Source organism: Pinus tabuliformis, chromosome 6, assembly GCF_031772625.1.
Source record: "Pinus tabuliformis cultivar Carrire ecotype Pingquan chromosome 6, CPIR1, whole genome shotgun sequence".
Taxonomy (NCBI): Eukaryota; Viridiplantae; Streptophyta; class Pinopsida; order Pinales; family Pinaceae; genus Pinus; species Pinus tabuliformis.
In genome coordinates, this window is record NC_142292.1 from 1,520,802,120 (window position 1) to 1,520,813,523 (window position 11,404).

General features: G+C 38.7%; 1 protein-coding gene across 1 annotated transcript; it reads left to right on the plus strand.

The window, feature by feature from the left end:
- The first annotated feature begins 2,228 nt into the window (after positions 1-2,228).
- Positions 2,229-2,744, plus strand: LOC149264479 (uncharacterized). The gene has a single exon (XM_089399143.1). The coding sequence runs from the start codon at positions 2,229-2,231 to the stop codon at positions 2,742-2,744; it is 516 nt and encodes a 171-aa protein (XP_089255269.1).
- Positions 2,745-11,404: the final 8,660 nt, after the last annotated feature.

The following is an 11,404-nucleotide window of genomic DNA, read 5'->3' on the forward strand; positions in this document are numbered from 1 at the left end:
AAACCATCTCTGGCAGTGAAGGCGAGTTTTGGCACCTCGTGCGGCCTTCATGACCCCCACAGAGTCCTAGTACAAAGCGGGAGCAAACCCACGGACGACAGCAGTGGAGCAAGCAGAGCAAACAATAGTAAAGGCGGTGAATAAGACCCGAATCACCACCAAGAGTAGTGAAAGATAAGAGCATTGTCCCTGGCCGTTAGATCACCAACAAATTCCAACACCATCGATACAAATGGAATCTCGAGGCGATAGCTGAGTTGGCTAGGATTGCCCACGCCACGTACCAGTGGATAGTGCAGGCAACAAATAAATATCAGAGTTATCTAGAAACAAACCGCTAAACCAACAGATAGCAATCATGCAACACAAGGCTCAATGCAAATCAATAGCCTGTATCAACTCGCTTATATACAGTGGGGTCATATTCCATAGATGCGATGGTAGAAACATACAAGTGTTAGATTAAAGATATATGTACTCAATACGATTAAATCATGTATTATCATATGGTTGCAATTTTTTTTTTCTTTGGGTATATGACAAGTGGTATTAGAGCCAAGTTTCAAAAACCGTGGCCTCTGGGAAATAAACATAAAGTGAATTCATTATATTTGTATTTTCAGTTCTATTTTGTATTCAAAGAAAACAGTTAATGCATTAAGCCTTCTTCTGTTTCTTTTCTTATGCTAAGAACAGGAAAACAAAAGACAGACAATATGAAAAGAGCAGATAGTGTTCTACATAGGTTTGTGGTGGGTCAGGGACCTGCAACAAGCCCTAGAAATAACCTAGAATTATGGGTACAACTTGGAGAGGAGGCTCTCAGTACGAACCTTGCAATATTAGAGACAATATAGGAGTTGAAAAATGAAATGGCCCAATTGCGGGAGGATAATGCGAGGTTAACCATGGAACAGGAAAGGATTATAAAGAGCCTATCTGACAAGCAGAATCAACAACCGTTGAATCCCAGCGTTGTGTAGCAAAGGATGTCTGAGGAGCAGAATCACCACACAGAACCAGAAAAATCATAAGGAAATGGGGAAGAACGAGAAGAACGATCTGATAATGCTTCCGAGAAACAGACATAAAAAAGGAAACAGATAGAATTGCAAGGGGAGTTTCATAAGATAAAACCACCACACTTTTATGGAGAATTGGAGGAAGCAGTCGAGGCTTAGTTGATTAATATGAAAAAATACTTCCAGCTATATGAATATGATAACAACGTCAAGGCACGGTTGGCCATTTTCAAATTACAGGGGAAAGCCACCCTGTGGTGGGAAGAAGTTAAGATTGTAAGAGGAGTAAGTGAATAGAATATTACTTGGGAAAATTTTCAAAAATAATTTAAGGAAAGATACATGACCGAACATTTTTATGACGAAAAAGCAAGAGAATTCCATGACCTGTGACTGGGACAGTAGACAATGGATGAGTTCATCACTCGTTTTACTTCATTGCTCCGTTATGTGCCTTATATTTGAGAGGAAAATGCTAAAGTACAGAGGTTTGTTTGTAGTTTACCTTTGACCATGCGGAAAAGAATTGAGTTTGATAATCCAAAGATGATGGATGAGGTAATACGTAAAGCAAAGATTTGTTACCAGCAAAGTAAATAGAAGGGAGATATCCTGGGTAAAAGTTGGGTTGATAAGAGAAGCAACAATATGGCTGGAAATACTAAAGGAAATCGAGGTGGTGGTAACAAAGGATTTGTCAAAGGGCAAAAGAGCAGAAATATACAGAAGAATCCGCTCAGATCAAAGCTAACCAATGAGTCCAAAATCAGCGAACAACCTGGAAAAATAGACAATGAAGGGACAGTAAGGCCTCCAGTGCAATGTTGGGGTTGTAGTGGGCCTCATTATGTAAAAAATTTCTCTCAACGAAAGGGAACCGAACAGGTTTCCCAGATTTATGAAGCATCTACAGTTGGTGATGTAGGATGTAGTTTACCAAATATTAATGCTGCCCTGGAAGATCGTCAGGCGGAGTACCAGCCGACCATGGTGGAGTTTGAAGGTAAGATCTTAGACCTTGTTGTAACTGTTTTAATTGATCCTGGAGCTACATTAAGTTATATTAGTCCTAAGGTTTTGGAGCATTGTAAATTGCAACCTGTTAAATTTAAAGACCCTTGGCTAGTACAGCTGACAATAGGGGCAAAGAGACGAGTGCTTGCTAAGGTCAAAAACTGCCCTTTAAAGATAGCAAGACAGCCAGTGATGGCAGATTTAAACATGCTTCCCCTGGGTTCGTATGATGTACTGATTGGTATGGACTGGTTAGAAAAACACTGGTCCATTATAAACTTTAAAACAAAGACTATATGTTACAAAGATGAGCTTGGAGTAAAGCAAGAGAAGCAAGGAATTAAGCGGCTAGTGCAGATTCGGCCAATAACCGCCTCTCAATTGGAAAAATGCACTAGGAAAGGATGTCAGGTTTATGCCATCCAAGTGGGTTATGCCAACTTGAAAAATAAAACAGCCACATTGGAAAACATTCCTGTGATACAAGAATTTGCTGATGTGTTTTCGGAAGAGATTCCTGGACTGCCACCCAAGAGAGACATAGATTTTACCATCGAATTGGTGCCAGGAGCAGCCCCGGTATCCCGAGCACCCTACAGAATGAGCACCATAATTGACAGAGTTAAAAATGCAATTACAGGAGCTGTTAGACAAAAACTACATTCTCCCCAGTGTGTCACCCTGGGAAGCCTCAATGTTGTTCGTTAAGAAGAAATACGGAACCCTTTGCATGTGTATGGATTATCGTCAATTGAATAAATTGACAATCAAAAATAAGTATCCTCTACCCCATATTGATGAACTTTTTGATCAAGTAAAAGGAGCAACGATATTCTCGAAGATTGATTTGCGATCAGGGTATCACCAAATCAGGATTAAAGAAGAAGACATAGCTAAAACTACTTTTAGAACACGATATGGTCATTATGAGTTTGTGGTGTTACCCTTTGGGTTAACCAACGCCCCCGCAACCTTTATGTGTTTAATGAATAGCATATTTCATCAGTATTTGGATAAGTTTGTGCTAATTTTTATTGATGATATACTGATATATTCCCGAACTATGGAGGAGCATAAGGAGCACCTCAGATTGGTACTGCAAACCCTCCAAGAACACCAATTATACACCAAGTTCAGCAAGTGTGATTTCTTTAAGGAACAAATACAATATTTGGGGCATATAATCACTAAAGAAGGGATCACAGTGGATCCCGAAAAGATAAGGACCATAATGGAATGGCCGGTACCAAACGATGTGGCAGACATCAGATCTTTCATGGGACTAGCAGGTTATTACAGACGGTTTGTAGAAGGATTTTTGAGAGTAGCTTATCCTATCACTTCCTTACAGAAAAAATAAAAACCTTTAGATGGACCCCAGAATGCCAAAAAAAATTTGAGCAACTTAAGCATCTGCTCACCACCACACCTATTCTAAGCATAGCTGATCCTAGTAAAGAATATGTGGTGTGCACGGACGCAAGTAAGGAAGGGGTAGGAGGTGTGTTAATGCAAGAAGGGAAGGTAATTTCTTACGAGTCAAGAAAATTAAAAGAGCATGAGTAGAAATATTCCGCTTATGATCTGGAATTGGCAGCCATCATTCATGCTTTAAAAATGTGGCGACATTATCTTATGGGAAGAAAATTTTTATTATTGACAGACCACCATAGTCTGACCAATTATTTTAGCCAGCCCACCTTAAATGCTAGGCAAGCACGGTGGGTGGATTTCTTAAGTGGTTTTGATTTTGAGATCAAGCATTTGAAAGGGAAAGAGAATCGGGTGGCGGATGCTTTAAGTCGAAAATTACAATGTCTATATGAGATTTCTTGCAGCGAAGGGAAAAGCCCCTTCGAAGAAATGATTAAAAAGGCAGCAGAACAAGATACCGCATATCAGCAAATAAAACAGAAAGTTTATCACTCAACCAGAAAGGAAAAACACCAAGGTTATGCTTTGGATGCTGCTGGAATTCTGTATTATAAGAAAATGATGTATGTGCCTAATCAGAACAGCATTAAAAACTTTATTTTGGATGAATTTCATAAAAGTCACTATGTTGGACACCCAGGATATCAGAAAATGATCACTGCACTCTGAAAGGAATATTATTGGCTAGGTATGAAGAAAGATGTGGCTGAGTACTTGACACGTTGTCTGGAGTGCTAACAAATTAAAGCAGAACACCAACACCCTGCAAGGTTATTACAACCATTACCCATTCCGGAATGGAAGTGGGAAACCATCTCTATGGACTTCATAACAGGTTTGCCCAAGTCAAAGAAAAATAATGACTCCATCATGGTGGTGGTGGACAAGTTAAGTAAATCGGCACATTTTATACTTGTGCAATCTACTTATAGAGCTGTGCAGATTGCCCATATTTTTATGAATCATATATTTAGGCTTCATGGTTACCAAAAACAATAATTTTAGACCGTGATGTAAAATTTACATTGGCCTTTTGGAAAACATTGTTTGGAGAATTGGGAACCAAGTTGAATTTTTGTACAGTTTATCACCCTCAGACTGACGGATAAATAGAACGAATGAATCAGGTGGTGGAAGACATGTTAAGAGCATATGTAATGCAGCAACCAACCAAGTGGGAAGGTTATATGCACTTGGTTGAGTTCGCATACAATAATGGCTATCATACATCATTACAAATGAGCCCATTTGAAGTATTGTACGGGCGGAATTTTTGCACGCCCTCAAGCTGGGGTGGACCGAAAGACAGATTGATGTTAGGACCCGAAATGCTTAAGGAAATGGAGGAAATGGTTAAGAAGGTATGATCCAATCTAAAGGCAGCTCAGGATAGGCAAAAGAACTTTGCTGACTGGAAAAGGAAGTTTAAGGAATATCAAGTCGGTGATCATGTGTATGTGAGAATTCGAGCAAAAAAGAGCACATTACAATGGAGCGGGTGCGCTAAGTTGGCACCCCGATTTTGTGGACCTTTTCAGGTCTTAGCAAGAATTGGGCCGGTAGCATACCAGCTTGCTTTGCCAAGTCATATATGGGTCCAGAACGTCTTCCATGTTTCTGTATTAAAAAATATGTTTATGATCCTAAGCATGTAATCAGCTGGCAGGATATACAAGTAAGAAATAGCTCCGATAGATAAATCTAAATGAGTTTTTTTTTAACCGATTTAAGATATTGCATGTTTCAGGTCAAGCTGGAAGGAGAAATCTTAGCCGAGCCGCTGAACATGCTAGACTGGAGAGAAGTAATGCTGCGGAAACGAGCTATTACCTAAGTTAAAGTGAAGTGGTAGCACTTTAGGCTGATGAGGCCACCTGGGAAGATGAAGAGCTCATGAAAAAAGATTATCGAGGGATGTTCATCACAAAAAGACATTGGGACGATGTCCAATTTCAAGAGGGGGAGATGTAATGCCCCATGAAAAATGTAAATATTTGGTTTTACTGTGGTAAAAGACAAACTGAATATGATATTATTATCTGTTTGAAATTTAATAATATTTTTTTTATTAGAAGATAAGAACAGTTTTTCTTTTAAGAGCTAGCAACTTCTCAAGGAGGAAGTTGGGGAAAAGACAGTTGTTGTGATTGCAACCCTAACTACCTCCCCTAACTGGAAGGGATTCCAGAGAAAAGGAAGAGAGGGGAGGAAAAATTTGCGCTATAAGGACAGGTAGAAAAAAAAAGAGAAAAAGGAGAAAAATGGCGAAGTCTAGTTATGACCAGATAACCAAGCACTAGGTGCAAGTGTCTTGGTGAGGACAGTGGTCTGGCAAGAGAGCTAGGGGGAGACTCTAGTCTCGAAAGACAAATCTCAAGGTCGGGTGGTAGAATGGAAGCAGGAGAACAGAGGTAATCTCGACTTCTGGAACAAGATTTGCAAGTTACAGCAGTACAGCTAAGGGGTCCGGAATATTTAGAAAACATTCAGAAATAATAATGAGCTAGTTAATTTTTAAAATGTCTGCATTGAAATTATATAATATCTAGAATCTGAGCGTACTGTAGAAGTAGATTAAAACTTTGTGTTACATTCAAGATAAAAACAAAACTAACAAAAGGCATCCTAGAGCTATACAGTTGAAAAAACATTCATGCATTTATTCTGTTAAATAAAAGAGTAGTGCTCTGCTAAAAAGAGTAGGGTTCTGTTAAACAAACAACAATTAACTGATGTAGGACTAAATACAGAGTAAAGAGTGCTTGAGGAATTGGTACAAGAAAAGACTATAAAAAAAATAAGAGTGACTCCTAATAGTCTTCGCGATCTGATTCTAGATTTTGCTCTATCTAATACACAACATGTTTCTCTGTGAAATTTTAAGCTTTGTTAGTGAATTTCATAATAAAAGTCTTGTTATCTAAATAACTAGTGTTAGAGGCTATGAACACTAGATTGTTAAATAATTCCTGGCATTCTCTTCGATAATTCTGTGCAACTAAATATCATGACCTGTGAAATGACCTTGTGTTTGCAATAGTTCCAATAGTGCACTGGAATTTGCGTGAGATCTGCTTAAAATAAGAAATATTCCAACCACAACAATAATGATATAGAATGATCCTGAAAACAAATGAGGCCATATTTCGAATTTCAGAAAAGAGAAAACAGTTTGCAAAAAATAGTGAAATAGCCCTAGAGACCAGGTTCTAGCCAAAAACCTTGTGATAGAAGGTTGAATTAGTTTCCTGCGAGAACAGTGTCGAGGAGCACTAGAAACCTTCAAGTGAACCCAAATGATCATAACATGAAACTTGAGGAATAACCGTCTAACATTCTTTTTAAATGATTAGACCCTGCATTCCGGAGGGACGAGCTCCCGGTCTTATCTATGAACCCAAACCCTAACTGTGAACATTCTTTCAAGCCAACAATGGAAATAACTCTAGCTAAAGCTTAAACAATACCCAGCAAACCATTAAATTGTCCGAGACATTTTCCATATGGGAAAAATCTTTACAATAAAGCATATCCTGAAGGGGATGAAGAAATAACAGTTTAAGAAATAATAACACATGGTGACATCGCATGAACCTAGGAAAATGTACACTATAGAGAGCATAACTGGGAAGAATCCTTCAAGATGCATGAAATTAACCAAATTACTATCTTTAAAAATACGAGTCTATCATTTGATTACTCATTAAACAAGTTTATAGACGTAAGTGTCCACCTATGTTAAATTACGAACAGAGCTAGGACTCTCGGTAGGTAAACATTACAGAGTACAAGTTGGCTAGAGCAGCTCAACGTTCTAGAGGTAAAACGCTCGAAAATAGCTTCTTGCAAAATAAAATATCTAAAGCAGAGAGGTTGTGCCTCTACATATATGCACATAGCAAACACCAATATGAGCCATCGTCCGAGTAAACAGCTAGATTGTATAGAAAAGTGGACCATCTCCTTTCGCAAGAACAAATCAAAATATTGCAACATACAGTAAATGCAGAATCCCTCTTACCCGGAGGAAGACAAGATAACAACCCCATCTCTGGAGGACTCCACTTCTCATCTGGTATCAAACTCGCAGCCAGAGTGGAGAATACATACAAACAAACAATAGGTAAGAAATTTAAGAAGACCTTACATGAAAGAAATAAAACTTAGCCTATAAAGTGGACAAGGTTTTACCACCGTTTGAATCCAGAGAAAATAAGAAAAAAATAGCTTTTGCTCAGCTGTAATCTCACCCGGGAAACCATCTCTGGTAGTGAAGACGACTTTTGGAACCTCGTGTGGCCTTCATGACCCCCACAGAGTCCTAGTACAAAGCGAGAGCAAAACCAGGGACAACAGTAGTGGACCAAGCAGAGCAAACAATAGCAAAGGTGGTGAATCAGACCCGAATCTCCACAAAGAGTAGTGAAAGACAAGAGCATTGTCCCTGGCCGTTAGATCGCCAGCAGATTCCAACACCATTGACACAAATGGAATCTCGAGGCAATAGTTATGTTGGCCAGGATTACCCACGCCACGTACCAGTGGATAGTGTAGGCAATAAATAAATATCAGAGTTATCCAGAAAAAACCACTAAACCAACGGATATCGATCATGCAGCACAAGGCTCAATGCAAATCAATGGCCTGTATCAACTCGCTTATATACAGTGGGGTCATATTCCATAGGTGCAATGGTAGAAACATACAAGTGTTAGATTAAAAATATATGGACTCAGTACGATTAAATCATGTATTATCATATGGTTGCAATGTTTTTTATTTAGGTATATGACAAGTGGTATCAGAGCCAAGTTTCAAAAACTATGGCCTCTGGGAAATAAACAAATAAAGTGAATTCATTATATATTTTTATTTTCAGTTCTATTTTGGATTCAAAGAAAATAGTTAATGTGTTAACCCTTTTTCTGTTTCTTTTCTTATGTTAAGAATAGGAAAACACAAGACAACCAATATGAGAAGAGGAGATAGTGTTCTACATAGGTTTGTGGTGGGTCAGGGACTTGAAACAAGCCCTGGAAATAACCCAAAATTATGGGTACAGCTTGGAGAGGAGGCTCGCAATACGAACGTTGCAATATTAGAGACAATACAGGAGTTGAAAAATGAAATGGCCCGATTGCAGGAGGATAACACAAGGTTAACCATGGAACATGAAAGGATTATAACAAGTAGAATCAGCAACTGCTGAATCCTAACCCTGAGCAGCAAAGGGTGTCAAAGGAGTAGAATCACCACACATAACCAGAAGAGTTAGAAGGAAGGGAGGAAGAATGAGAAGAACGATCTGATAATGCTTCCGAGAAATAGACATAAAAAAGGCAACGGATAGAATTGCAAGGGGAGTTTCATAAGATAAAACCACCACACTTTGATGGAGAATTGGAGGAAGCAGGCGAGGCTTGGTTGATTAATATGAACAAATACTTCCGGCTATATGAATACGATAACAACCTCAAGGCACAGTTGGACATTTTCCAATTACAGGGTAAAGCCACCCTGTGGTGGGAAGAAGTTAAGATTGTAAGAGGAGTAAGTGAACAGAATATTACTTGGGAAAATTTTCAAAAATAATTTAAGGAGAGATACCTGACCGAACATTTTTATGACGAAAAAGTAAGAGAATTCCATGACCTGCGACTGGGACAGAAAATAATGGATGAGTTCATTACTCGTTTTACTTCATTTCTCCATTATGTGCCTTATATTCGAGAGGAAAAGGGTAAAGTACAGAGGTTTGTCAGTAGTTTACCTTTGACCATGCGGGAAAGAATTGATTTTGACAATCCAAAGACGATGGATGAGATAATATATAAAGCCAGGATTTTTTACCAGCAAAGTAAATAAAAGGGAGAAATCCTGGGTAAAAGGTGGGTTGATAAGAGAAGCAACAAGTTGGCTGGAAATACTAAAGGAAATCGAGGTGGTGGTAACAAAGGATTTGCTAAAGGGAAAAATAGCATAAATATACAGAAGAATCCGCTCAGATCAAAGCCAACCAATGAGCCCAGAATTAGTGAACAACTTGGAAAAGTAGAAAATGAAGGGACAACAAGGCCTCCAGTAAAATGTTGGGGATGTAGTGGGCCTCATTACGTAAAAAACTGCCCTCAACGAAAGGGAACCAAATAGGTATCATAGATCTATGAATCATCTACAATTGGCAATGTAGAACGTAGTTTACAAAATATTAATGCTACCCTAGAAGATCATGAGGTGGAGTACCAGCTGACCATGGTGGAGTTTGAAAATAAGATCTTAGGCCTTGCTGTAACTGTTTTAATTGATCCTGGAGCTACATTAATTTATATTAGTCCTAAGGTTGTGGAGCATTGTAAATTTCAACCTATTAAATTTAAAGACCCTTAGCTAGTACAACTAGCAACAGGGGCAAAGAGACGAGTGCTTGCTCAAAACTGCCCTTTAAAGATAGCAAGACAGCCAGTGATGGCAGATTTAAACGTGCTTACCCTGGGTTCATATGATGTACTGATTGGTATGGACTAGTTAGAAAAACACTGGTCCATTATAAACTATAAAATAAAGACTATCTGTTACAAAGATGAGCTTGGAGTAAAGTAAGAGATGCAAGGAATTAAGTGGCCAGTGCAGATTCAGCCAATAACCACCTCTTAGTTGGCAAAATGCATTAGGAAAGGATGTCAGATTTATGCCATCCAAGTGGGTTATGCCAACTCGAAAAATAAAACAGCCACATTGGAAAACATTCCTGTGATACAAGAATTTGCTGATGTGTTTCCGGAAGAGATTCCTGGACTGCCACCCAAGAGAGACATAGATTTTACCATCGAATTGGTGCCAGGAGCAGCCCCGGTATCCCGAGCACCCTACAGAATGAGCACACCAGAATTGACAGAGTTAAAAATGCAATTACAGGAGCTGTTAGACAAAAACTACATTCGCCCCAGTGTGTCACCCTAGGGAGCCTCAGTGTTGTTCGTTAAGAAGAAAGACGGGACCCTTCGCATGTGTATGGATTATCGTCAATTGAATAAATTGACAATCAAAAATAAGTATCCTCTACCCCGTATTGATGAACTTTTTGATCAAGTAAAAGGAGCAATGGTATTCTCGAAGATTGATTTGAAATCAGGGTATCACCAAATGAGGATTAAAGAAGAAGACATAGCTAAAACTGTTTTAGAACATGATATGGTCATTATGAGTTTGTGGTGTTACCCTTTGGGTTAACCAATGCCCTCACAACCTTTATGTGTTTAATGAACAGCATATTTCATCAGTATTTGGATAAGTTTGTGCTAATTTTTATTGATGATATACTGATATATTACTGAACTATGGAGGAGCATAAGGAGCACCTCAGATTGGTACTACAAACCCTCCGAGAACACCAATTATATGCCAAGTTCAGCAAGTGCGATTTCTTTAAGGAACGAATACAATATTTTGGGCATATAATCGCTAAAGAAGGGATCTTGGTGGATCTCGAAAAGATAAGGACCATAATGGAATGGTCGATACCAAAGGATGTGGCAAACATCAGATCCTTCATGGGACTAGCAGGTTATTACAGATGGTTTGTAGAAGGATTTTTGAGAGTAGATTATCATATCACTTCCTTACAGAAAAAAGAAAAACCTTTAGATGGACCCCAAAATGTCAAAAAAAAGTTGAGCAACTTAAGCATCTACTCACCACCGCACTCATTCTAAGCATAGTCGATCCTAGTAAAGAATATGTGGTGTGCACAGACACAAGTAAGGAAGGGGTGAGAGGCATGTTAATGCAAGAAAGGAAGGTAATTACTTACAAGTCAAGAAAATTAAAAGAGCGTGAGTAGAAATATAATGGTTATGATCTGGAATTGGCAGTCATCATTCATGCTTTAAAAATATGGTGACACTATCTTATGGGAAGAAAAATTTTATTATTGA